General features: G+C 43.3%; 1 protein-coding gene across 5 annotated transcripts in view; it reads right to left on the bottom strand.

The window, feature by feature from the left end:
* LOC101523050 (adenylate cyclase type 10) overlaps positions 1-12,830 on the bottom strand; it is a 92,123-nt gene that overhangs the window by 45,765 nt on the left and 33,528 nt on the right. For 3 of the 5 annotated variants that reach the window (XM_004589139.3, XM_058660563.1, XM_058660565.1), the window contains 6 exons: positions 12,496-12,572; positions 8,683-8,872; positions 6,257-6,312; positions 5,122-5,275; positions 2,138-2,330; positions 1,568-1,654 (listed from right to left, as the gene is read on the bottom strand). In XM_004589139.3, the coding sequence (XP_004589196.2) occupies positions 1,568-1,654; positions 2,138-2,330; positions 5,122-5,275; positions 6,257-6,312; positions 8,683-8,872; positions 12,496-12,572 (757 nt within the window). Of the gene's footprint in view, positions 1-1,567; positions 1,655-2,137; positions 2,331-5,121; positions 5,276-6,256; positions 6,313-8,682; positions 8,873-11,820; positions 11,901-12,495; positions 12,573-12,830 lie in introns of those variants that run through there. The other 2 variants (XM_058660567.1, XM_058660566.1) reach the window with 2 other exon arrangements.

The following is a 12,830-nucleotide window of genomic DNA, read 5'->3' as shown; positions in this document are numbered from 1 at the left end:
TACTGCCATACTAGGAAACAGAGCATCTGAGACTCAAGTATGGCATCCAGTGTATCAGGTATGATTTCATCACTGTCAACACCACGAAGCTGGCCCCATAAGTCATTTCAATGTCTGTTGACACATTTTTAAGTTTTCCTGGGGAGGTGAGGTGGAGACTCACTAGCTGAAATCACTCAATCAACATACATTAAGTGTATACATATATCCAGTTGAAGCTATTGTAGTTGAAGTTGTGGTAGTGGTTACATTTAAAAATTGATCATATGTCCCTTTTGTCTGGTAGACTACCCTTTTCTCACTAGTCAGAATAACTCATTCACTCATTATGCATTTGTTGTGCATGTATTTGGGTCAGGCATCATCCCAGGTATGTGATTCTCAACATTTGCAGCTTAGGCAGGGATGTTTAGCCTGGCAGTTAAGATGCCTACATCTCATACTAGGGCATCTGACTTCGCTACCTGCCTCTGCTAATGTGGGCTCTGGAAGGAACAGTGAAGGCTGAGATGACTGAGTTGCTGCTACCCACGTGAGATACCTGGATTGAGTTCCTGACTTCTAGCCTTGGCAGGGCCCAGCTCTGGCTCTTACGGTTATTTGGAGAATAAACCAGTGGATCACAGATATGTTTCATCTGGGTATCTCTCTGCTTCCCTACTCCCTCCATCTCAAACAAAGAAAGCAAAAAAGCAAAAATGGAGCACCCATTGCAGTGGCAACCCCTTGCATAGCAGCCCTGCCTTCCCATGTAAGGTTTCTAAATAGACAGACCTCCCTAACTCACCTACCCTCTGAATTGAGAAGAGATTGAATTAACCCATTCTTACTCTTTATACTTTCTTTTTTTAAAAAAAAAGTGTTTATTTTTATTGAAAAGTTAGATTTTACAGAGAGAAGGAGAGAGATAAAGGTTTTCCTTCCACTGGTTCACCCCCCAAGTAATTACAATGGCCAGAGCTGAGTCGATCTGAAGCCAGAAGGCAGGAGCTTCTTCCAGGTCTCCCATTCAGGTGTAGGGTTCCAAGATTTTGGGCCATCCTCAACTGCTTTCCCAGGCCACAAGCATAGAGCTGGATGGGAAGTGGAGCAGCTGGAATTAGAACTGGTTCCCATATTGGAAAGCTATGGAAATAGGCCAAGAAGAGATAGGAGCCTTAACGATGGCAGTGGGAACCAGAAGTCCATGAGATTCCTGACACTGTTCAAGATAGTAGTAGACTGGAAACTGACTAGATATGGATGAGAAAGGGGGCAAGGGTAACTTTAAATGATGATTAAGTGAATTTGCCATTCTATCATATTAAGAATCGGGAAGAGGAAGGAAGGACATTGAAAGAGAAAAAAAGAGGATTTGGTGCTGGTCACTGAATTCAACGTGAGTCAGTACATCCAAGTGCAATAGCGAGGGTCTCATTTGAAAATCTGGAGGTCTGCAGGACAGACAAATCCTTCACAGATGTCCAGGGCTGCTTGCCGGGCGGTCTGTCACACTCAGGCCACATGGCTGTGCGGCCATCTGCATCTACTTTTCTTTCCCCCACACTTGACCTCCAGGTACTCTTACTTGCTCCAGGATCTTCATAAACAATGCTTCCAGATATTTCTGCTTTCTTAAGATGGTCATTTTGGAAACCTCTCGGGAAATGGGGAACTATACAAAGAAACAACAGAATATTGGTGATCAGAAAATTGAAAAAGGAATTAGTTACTCTCTGACTTTACGGGGAAAAAATCACTTAACTGCTTTGTATAATTCCAGTTCTAACCCTCTATGTAATAATGAGCCCAGCAAACTAGGGAAAGAACAAGGAATGCATGTCATTGCATTGGCAGTCACTTGTGGATGCCGTGACTTTGTGCCTAGACTAGCTGGTACGGCTATCATGAACAGTGAGGTGAGAAGATTCATCAGTAGGTAACCATTTGGATTTCTGTGAGTGTGGTTTATCTTGATACCACCAATTGGTCTCAAGAATACAGGTGTACACTCAAGGAGGATTGGGAGCCATCGTCTTAACACCTGGGTGCTGTAGGTGGAAAAAAGAAAGAAAATAAAGGACAGAGAGAAGATAGTCCTAAGGCACCAAGGAATAGTCACTGCACCTGCACCGGAAGGCTAATACAAGCTAAATACCTGGACACGAAAAATGTCATTAAGAAGACAGTGGTACTTTTCATCCAACAGGGTCTTGACTTTATCCTGAAGGTTGGTCTGTCGTTCTTTGTAATGTTTACAAGTATGAAGACCTAGGACATTGGCCATTAGTATTTGGATAGTATAAAAAGGCTGATGGTAGCTGACCTTAGTAAGTGCAATAGCAATAGTCCTGTGGAGAAAAATCAAGAATTGTAATTGAGTTTAAAGATTTCTTTTGGAAATGGTAAAGACTGAATGAAGCTCTCCCTCATATTCAGCTGGAGTGACAGGTTTATCAAGTTACCTAGAAGCTATTCTTCACTTCCATTTCTGATGCAACAGCCTGCTTCCACCATGATCTTAAACTCTAATCATCTAATCCAGTTCTCCATGGTCATACCACTGCTGCCTGTGCCCTCATTCAGGTTCTCCTAGTCTCATCTGCACTACAGAACAGCATGTCTAGTGGCAGGGCCCTTGGAAAGCATCACCCTCATAGATACCTGGAGTCCATTAGAAGAGGATCTTCTTGTGCCACTTGCCCACGTAAAATTTCCATTTGGTCACTTCTGTGACATTCAAGACTTTCCACCACCTCATTCTGTATCTCTGAGTCACAATACTGCACTTCCTGTCCCCACCGTTGCCCTCGCTCTATTCTACTTCCTCCCCTCTCTTCTTCGTGGTTCCTTGAGGGTATGGATCAGACCTGATTCATATCCACAGCTCCACCCCCAATCCATATGTTGAATTCTTAGATCATATTACTTCAAAATATAACTTTATTTGGGAATAAGTTTGGTATAAATGTAATGAGTTAAAATTGCATTGGGGGTAGGGTGGACCCCTAATCCAGTATAACTGATGTCCTTATAAAATTGGGCAATTTGAAGTGGCCATTGTGGCACAGTAGGTTAAACTGCAGCTTGTGATGCAAGCATCCCCCATGTGAGCAACAAGTCAAGTCCTGGCAAGACTATAAAAAGGGGGAATGTGGGGCTGGCCTTGGCTGGTTAAACCACTGCCTGCTGTGTTGGCATCCCATGTGAGTGCTGGTTCATTCGCTGGTTGTAAAACTTCCAATCCAGCTCCCTGATAACTTATCTGAGAAAGCAGCAGGAAATGGCCCAAGTGCCTAAGCCACCTACATGGGGCACCTAGATAAAGCTGCTGGCTTCACTCTGGCCCAGTGACGGTCATTGAGGCCATTCAGAGAGCGAATCCACAAAAGGAGTAGCTTTCTCTCTCTCTCTCTCTCTCTCTCTCTCTCTCTCTCTCTCTCTCTCCCTCTCTTTATCTCTATCTCTCTCTCTCCTTTAGCAGGATGTAGACATAGAGAATACACAAGGTCATGTGACAATGAAGACAGAAAAATACCAAAGAAAACCCCAGAACCTAGGTAATAGGATTAGAACAGATTCTGCTCGTCTTCCTGAGCATGGACCAACCCTGCTGACACACTCTTGAACTCCTACCTTCCAGACAGTAAGACAGTAAAATTCCCTTGTCTACATCATTCAGCTCATGGCTGATGTGACAGTACTGGCAAATGGATACTACACATAACACTTCTTGGAATATCACAGGAATTCAAAACATGTCTGAATAAATGTATGCCTTCTGGTTGTGGTGAATTTTCAGTCAGCAACGTAAAAAATATCTTAAAACTGGCCTATCTCAGTCCTAACATTAAAGAGGGATAGAAATACAGCTAAAGAGCCTAGCATAATAGTCTTCATATGCTGGGATCCCATACGGGTTCCAGTTCATGTCCCAGGTGCTCCACTTCCCATCCAGTTCCCTGCCTGTGGCCTGGGAAAGCAGTGAAGGATGGTCCAAAGTCTTGGGACCCTGAACCCAATGGGAGAGCTGGAAGAAGTTCCTATCTCTTGGCTTCAGATCAGCTCAACCCCGGCCATTGCAGCCCCATAGGGAGTAAACTAATGTATGAAAGATCTTTCCCTCTGTAACTATGACTTTCCAATAAAAATAATATTATATATTATTATAGATATAATATATAATATTATAATATATATATAGCTAAAAATAGCATATGGTTAACTGGTGTGATTTGGACCCCAGCTGCCCCAACACTGATCCAGCATCCTGCAAACACACCTGGGAAAGAGCAGAGATGGCCCAAGTGCTTGAACCCCCGCACCCCTGTGGGAGACCCAGAGTAAGCTCCTGACTCCTGGCTTCAGATGTGCCCAGCTCAGGCCATTAAAGCTATTTGGGGAATGAAGCAGTGAATTAAAGATCTCTCTGTCTCTCCCTCTAAATTCTTTTAGATAAACAAAAAAAATTAATAATTGTTTAAAAAGGATTAATATTTTTCCTTTATACCCTTTAGGTGAGACAGTGGAAGATGTGAAACACTGTCACCATTATCTTGGTCATCACTGTAGTTGCTGAATAACAGCATTCTGTCCACTTCTACAAGGCTACTAGGAAGACAGTCCCACGAACAGCCCTCATGACACTCATGTGAAAACAGATGGATAACACGAGGTAGGTACCTTAGCCTGAACTTCCAGAGCCCCATTACTCCCCACTCCTAACTCGGACCTAAACGCTGTGACCCAGTGATTGCCTGTCAGCTATAGCTGAATAAGCTTAATTCATCTACAGACCAAATCCAGCCTTGCTGTCTACATCTGTGCCAGTTGTTCTCAGCCTATGTGATGTTTCAGACTTGTTTAGGGAGCTTTAAAATACCTAAGCTCCTTTTGGCAGTAAATTATGATTCCTAGAAAAGAAAAAAATTAAGATTCCTACGGGTTAGTGCAGGTTCTCTCTTTCTTAATTCAATATATTTCCTGTTTTTTTTTTAATATGTTTCCTGTTAATGAACTGTTTATAACACTCACATAAGTCAAACCGTGGAAAGAAGAGAGGAGCATCAGAACAAATACAACTCTTTCGTGGCAGTCGGGGCTGTCTGATTCCACAAGAAACGCTCACTCCCACACACTCACCTGTGGCTCTCCCCTCTGGCCAGGTACTCAATTTCCATCAGTAGCTGACTTTTTCCATATCCAGATAATGCTTCATACATTAGCACGCGGCTGCAGTTGGATATCAAAAATTTCTTCATAACACACATGAAGTATTTGATCTCCTTATCACGTCCTGTTGTTTTTATTATTTAAAAAGGGAGCAAACACAATCAACACAGACTAGTTAGGTATATATGAAAAAAGCACATAGTGACACTCCTTCTAAGACTACCCTTGCACTTTTTTATGACTTCACTCATCACTTGACACTGTGTGCAGTGAAACTTTTAAAAAAAAATCTTTCTTACAGGACCTGGTGCGATGGCTCAGTGGCAAAATCCTCACCTTGCATGTGCTGGGATCCCATGTGGGTGCCAGCTCAAGTCTGGGCTAATCCACTTACAGTTCAGCTCCCTGCTTGTGGTCTAGGAGAACAATAGAGGATGGCCCAGAACCTTGGAACCCTGCAACCGCGTGACTCATCTCCCTAATTCTGTTGGTCAGAATACAAATAAGTATATCCATTTTGAAAAAAATTCTTGTTCTCATCTACTAAAATTGCACTCTTTGTCCCAACAATTTCACTGCTACATATACATTGAATAGAAATGCATACATGTGTTCACCAAAAACTTTTGCAATAAGCTTGTGACAGTATTATTACTGTTAATGACAGTATTATTCATAAGAATCCCAAACTGGAAACAGCCCAAATGCTGTGCAACAGAGTGAAGAGATTTTTGTCTATTTACAATATGGATAACCTCTTAGCCATGGCAAATAATGAATTACAGTAACACCAACAAAACAAGTTTCACAATACACTGTTGAGGAAAATAAGGTATATGTAATTACACAAAGTATGATCCCACCAACATAAAATCTAAGACACATTTAAGTAATCTAAGGTGGAGTTCTGGAATTCTGGGGGGAGAAGTGAGAAAATGCACGTGGGTACCCCTGGAATATTGCTATTTTTCCATTCCTTGACCTAGGTGGAAATTGTGTTTTTGTTGTATGATGATTCACTAAGCTTTGCACTTCTCATCAGTGTATTTTTCTGCATGCTTTGTTACAGTTCAACAGGACTTTTAAAACCAAGGCCACTACCTACCCAGCAAGGGATAACTCTCATTTCTGTTGCAGATAAGGTATGCCATCCCAAAGTTGCTGGAGAGAAGGGGAAAAAAAGATGTTAGGCTTAAAACAGGGCAATATTGAGAGCAGGAGGGATTAGGTCTTAGTTTCTGCAAAGCTTCCTTTTCAATTTCTAATAACTATCTATCTCCTGGTTCAAGGATTGCACATGTCCAGAGGGAGAGGAGGAGGTCTCCCTTGAGAGCAGAATCCAAACAGCTGTTTCCACGGCACCTGGACATGGATAAATAAATGCTTCTCGAGTCTGCAATGGCAGAATAAACCCCTTTCTCAGGAAAGCAGACACACAACATAGGAGCCTCTGGGCTTTGGAATTAAATAGAGTTGTGTGGTAGGTTTGAGCGATGGTCTTGTTTGTTCACCTTAACCTGTATCTGTGCCCTTTGCTATAGAACTTTTTAGTGCCCTCCCCACCTTTTTAAAGATTTGTTTATTTTCATTGGAAGGCAGATTTACAGAGAGAAGGAGAGACAGAAAGAAAGATCTTCCATCTGCTGGTTTACTCCCCAAGTGGCCACAGTACCTGGAGCTGAGAAGTTCGAAGCCAGAAGCCAGGAGCTTCCTCCAGGTTTCTCACATAGATGCAGGGTCCCAAGGTTTTGGGCCATCCTCTATTGTTTTCCCATGCTGCAAGCAAGGAGCTGGAAGGGAAGTGGAGGAGCAGCAGAGATACGAACTGGCACCCATATGGGATCCCACTGCTTAAAAGGAGATTAACCAATTGAGTCATTGCACTGGCTATTTCATTGCTTATTAGAGGTATGACTATGGCCAAGTTATTCAGTATCTCTGACTCTCAGATTTTAAAATTTACAAAATGTAGGTAATAATTTCTACTTCAGATAGTCAATGGTAAAATTAAGTTATATATCTTGAGGTAAAAATGTTTAACATTTGATTAGTACTCACAAATAAATTATCATTAATCTTTCATTTGCTCAAATAACATTTTATTGATTTTCTAGGTATGCCAACTCCCAGGAAAACAAAGGTGACTAAAAATAACTCCTTCAACCAATACAATCCTGATTCTGTTACTGAGACCTTGGCAGGACATTCTAGCTTGGTAGTATAGAGTAACAAGCTTCTGTTCTTTGTGCCATTCATTTCCTAGCTTATCCATCCATTCTTCTGTTCATCATTTAAAAGGCCTTCTCTGTGCCAAGCACAGGGGATATAAGAAAGAACAAGAAGGGGCAGGAACTATGGTGTAGTAGGCTAACCCTCTGCCTGTGACTCCAGCATCCCACATGGGTGCCGGTTCGTGTCCCAGATGCTCCACTTCTGATCTAGCTCCCTGCTGATGACCTGGGAAGCAGCGGAGAATGGCTCAGGTCCTTGAGTCCCTGCACTCACATGGGAGACCCAGAGGAGGCTCCTGGCTCCTGATTTCAGATTGGCTATTTGGGCAATGAGCCAGCAAATGGAGAATTCATTCATTCATTCATTCATTCATTTCTTTCTTTCTTCCTTCCTTCCTTTCTTTCTTTCTTTCTATAACTTTGTCTTTCAAATACAATAAACCTTTAAAACGAGAAATAAGAAATGATCAGTTTTCTCAAAGAGCTTTTGTATAATAAGTGGAAAGCTTATCAGGTCAGTGGTTGTGATAGAGTATGATATGTGTGCCAACGGAGCTGCACTGTAGAGTTCTACAAAGTAAAAAATAGGCTGTCTGAACTGGGAGGGAGTGGTTCCAGCTACATGCTCATAGTGGAACAAATCCTTTCGCTGGATTTCAAAAGCTGTGGTTTTCCCAGTAGACTCTGATGGAGTGGGTGTTGGTGAGGAAATCCACTTCGATACCCAAGAGGAGGAAGCAGAAGAAGAGATGAAGTGGGAAAGCCAATTACCTTACATGTCACTCCAAGGCATTTTAGCATTATGATGCAAATGGTTGAAAGCCATTGAAGGATTTTAAGTCCAAAATGATATCAACATAACTAGACTGAGCTTTGGGCAAATGCTTCACACTAAGGACCCAGAACAAAACAATATCTTATAAACTTTTAACCTAATGAATGAATGCCTGGGCACACAGTTGGCTAACAAGTAAATATTTAATGGTTAAAAACTTTGGTCCACCTGGGTACCCAGCAGGTGCTCAGATGGGGAGGGGTGGGAGGAGATTTTGTGTTTTGGGCCCACAAGATTTGAAGAATCACTCTCAGATTCTCAGATCTGAGTGTAACGTCCTAGAGTGGAGGAAAGATGACAACTGAGAGGTCAGAACCCTGGTCTAGAGAAAGGTTAGAATTCAGTTCATCAAGTGAAAATCTCAGATGCATGACTGATTGCTTCATCAGCAGCATTTTCCCATTTCTTTCCTAAAAAATAAAACAAAAACTAACCAAGTCCTTGCCATCAATGCCTCATACTCACACTTTCTCGTTAAGTCCCAGACACTGATACACGGGTCCGGAATCCGCAACACCTTTCATAACTTTTTTTGGAACCTCCTTGAAAAAATAGGCTGGCAGCCTGCTGCCATTGTAGGTGACCGAGTCACAGGTCACGATTCCTGGGTAGTACATCATCATCCTGGCAGCTATGTTGACTTTTTGACCAATGACTATTAACAGGAAGGAGAAAGTTGAGGAAGAGTTATTGAACCTGAAAGTAATCCGGGGATATTGTCCCCAGGGGACATTTTACCTCCCTCGTCTCTTGTGAACTACACACAGCTCTAGCCCTAAAACCACCTGTAGGAACTAATGGATATTCTTGAAGTATGCAAGAAGTTAATGCAATTAGCCATTAACAAAATTTCCACCTCACCTGGGAGGCCAAGAGGATGACCTGCTCAGGGATGGAAAGACCTTAAACATAAGGGGTAGCTGGCCTTCTAAAGAGGACAGGCCCTGAAATTGCTCCCCAAGCAGCACCTTGAAGTCAGATGCTAGATACCACCAGGTTCCAACCTCCCAAACTCTCTCCTTTGGCTTAAGGGGTCCCTGCCCTACTGTTTTATTGCAAATCAGCACCTTATTAAGATTATCTCATTAATGAGAGTGGTGCCACTAACACTGGATCCATGAGGTCACTTATTTCTTCCAGTGATTAAGGTACTGGCTTGAGGAGTGTGTGTGTGTGTGTGTGTGTGTGTGTGTATGCATGTGTGTGTTGGATTCCAGACTACCACCTGTATATAGCTCTCAGATTCACTGAAGCCCATCATAATAAACAAGATATCAATGTCGAATCAAAGAAGAGCAAGACAGGTCAATGTTGTGGCATAATGAATTAAACCACTGTCTGTGAAGCCAACATCCTATGTAAGTAACAGTTTGAATCCTGGCTGCTCCACTTCCCTGCTAATTCACCTGAGAAGGCAGTGAAAGTTGGCCCAAGTACTTGGGCCCTTGCCACCCATGTGAGAGATCCAAATGGATTCCATACTCTTGGCTTCAGCCTGGCCCAACGCCTGACTTATGGCCATTTGGGAAATGTACCAGCAATGAAAGATTAATCAAATTAATCTCTCTCTCTCTCAAATGCATAACTTAATTTTTTTTAAAGATGTGTTCCTTTTCATTGGAAAGTCAGATATACAGAGAGGAAGAGAGACAGAGAGGAAGATCTTCTGTCTGCTGATTCACTCTCCACATCACGACAACAGCAGGAGCTGAGCCCATCCGAAGCCGGGATTCAGAAGCTTCTTCCGTGTCTACCACATGGGTGCAGGGTCCCAAGGCTTTGGACCGTCTCAACTGATTTCCTAGACTGCGTTTAGGGAGATGGAACGGGAAGCAGGTGTGCTAGGACATGAACTGGCGACCATATGAGATCTAGGCACGTGCAAGGCGAGAACTTTAGCCACTGGAGTACCATGGCTGGCCCTGCATAACTTAATCTTAAAATAAAGCCACGAGCACTACAGACCAACCAGGAGCTTGGACACAGCTGAACACACACTTCTCAGCCCTAACTTCAGTGAGTGACAACCTTTGTTCCTAACCGCTCAGGGAGCCTGAGCTTCCTGGCTCTTTCTTCTTGCTCCACACCCTGGGATAAGTGCCTCCTTTGTTCTCCTACCCAGCTGGTGAACCCAATTTGCAGGTTGCAGGGCATGGGCTGGGAATCCCTCTGAGCCCAGCGGACGTTCTCAATTCCCACTACATGGTTGGGGACCCTCACCCCCACAACAGCAATACCTAGTTCAGGATGTTGCTGAGGAAGATTATGACTTATGACTCATTTCTCATTCTCAACAGTGCCTGGCTGACGGTGAGCCCTCAGTGTACTGCCAATTAGGTGATAAATGTTTCTAACATAAGCTTAATACTTTTGATTAAAATATTGTGTTTTTTTAAGTTGTTAAATGCTAAGGAGTCCATCGCTTTGAACTAAGCTCCTGGAGGGGCTCCCCAGTGAGACTAGGATTGGTGGCTCAACAGGTTAATCCTCCACTTGCAAGTGCCTGCATCCCATAGAGGTGCAAGTTTGTGTCCCAGCTGCTCTGCTTCCCTTCCAGCTCCCTGAGAATGGCCTTAGAATGTGGCAGAGGATAATCCAAAGCCTTTGGAGCCTGACCAATGTGGGAAACCTGGAAGAAGCTCCTGACTTCCAATAGGCTCAGCTCCAGCCATGGTAGTCATTTGGGGAGTAAACCAGCAGATGCAAAATCTTTTTATATCTCTCCTCTCTGGAAATCTCCCTTCCAAATAAAAATGAATAAATATTTTCTTTAAAAAAACTAGAATAAAAATGAAAAATAGAGTCTTCCATACTAAAGTTCCACAGTATCAAAGCAAAACAAAGTTGTTGTCTGGCCTTCCGAGGAATCAGGAGAGAGGATAGTCAAATTTCTCAAACAGATCATTTTCTTTTTCTTTTGTAAGGATTTATTTTATTCATTCAAAAGGCAGAGTGACAGAAAGGGACAAAAAGAGTGAAAGAGCTTCCATCTGCTGATTGACTCCCCAAACACACACATGGCTGGGCTTGCCCGGAGGGAGCCTGGAACTCCATGAGGTCTCCCACGTGGATGGCACAGACCCACGCACTTGAACCATCTTCTGCTGCTTTTCTGAACACACTGTCAGGGACCTGTTCTGGGACTTCAGCTGGCAATCACTTAGCAGCTGTTACAGGGAGCAGCTCAACCTACTGTGCAATGATGCTCGTGCCAAAAGGCCAGTTCAACTGGCCTACGAATGAAGCTCCCTGGGCTTTAAGTCCTACACACAAAAACAGCAACCTGACGCTAACCAGGCATCTGTGTTTCTATCATTTTGTCTCTACCTTAGGAGCAAAGCCACCTTGAAATGACCCTTCTGCTTTAGGTAATTTGTTTCTTTATAGTCTCCTTTCTGTCTTTAAAACCAGACTCCTTTGCTCTATCTATGGAAACACATCTTTTGCATAGAATGAAGTTTAGCTTGATACTAGAACAACATCACCACTTCACTGTTTCAGCTGCAATCATTTTTTTGCATAATTAATTAGTATCTTTAGCCCCGAATGGATTGAAGAGGGTTAATAGTATGCATCTAGAGACTTGGAGGTAACACCTCTTACCACTACTCTCTTGGCAGAGCAGTAGGTCTCCTCAGCTGTGCCAATATCTATGATTTGTGATTTGTAAAAGCAGTCCAATTCTATTGCAGGGATTAAGAATAGATGATCCATGTTAACAGGCAAATTATTTCAAAAACCTGCAATTCCATGAGCATCTAGCCTTCATCCCCCACTCCACTCCAGTGAATATCTATGCTTTTTTTCTTGATATTATTTATGTAAGTATATATATTTAGAGAGAAAGAGCGCTCCCTTGAGCTGGCTCACCCGGCCAATGCCCACAATGGCTGGGACAGGCCACAGCCACAGCCGGGAGCTGGGAACTCGGCAACCTGATTAATTGGATCATCACCACTGCCTCCCAGGATCTGCATTTTCAGGCAGACAGAGTCAGGAGCCAGAGAAGGGTGTAAGCCCAGGTACATCAATATGGGATACAACTGTCTTAACTGTCAGGTCTGATGCTTTGTCTGTTTACATAATCATTACCCTCACAAACACACCCCAAAGCGCATAGTTGGCAAACACGCAGAGGCTGTCTATGGGCCTAGCTGCATAGTTCCACTTGGAAGACTGTAAGCTTTCCGAGAGCAGGGCTCACGTGTCATTCATTTCTAGGCTTCCTTATTAAAAGTCCAGCAGAAAGAAAAGTGGGGAAAGGCTGGCTCGGCGCACCTGTGTACTCGTGTCTCACAGTGTGTCCGATAATTCCACAGAAGACAATCCCGCTCGCAACACCGATGGAGACAGTACTGTGCCGGGAATAGGGTTATGGGAAAGAGAGAGACGATAATGAGTACCGGAAGGTAGAAAGGTGGGAGAAATAATGAGTGGGCGTGGAGAGGAGTGGGAAAGGCCTCTCAATAAAGAATTCTTCTAGCCTTTGGAATGAAGTCAAGGCATGTGCATGGCCAGGGGAGGTGAAGGAGGGACACTTGGATGCACAGAACTATGTTTTTAGTTCTCCCTCTCTGTCCCCTGCACACCCACCTCTGTATCCTCTAAAAAGG

The sequence above is a fragment of the Ochotona princeps genome, chromosome 2 (assembly GCF_030435755.1).
Source record: "Ochotona princeps isolate mOchPri1 chromosome 2, mOchPri1.hap1, whole genome shotgun sequence".
Taxonomy (NCBI): Eukaryota; Metazoa; Chordata; class Mammalia; order Lagomorpha; family Ochotonidae; genus Ochotona; species Ochotona princeps.
This window is presented reverse-complemented; position numbering and strand designations above follow the sequence as displayed.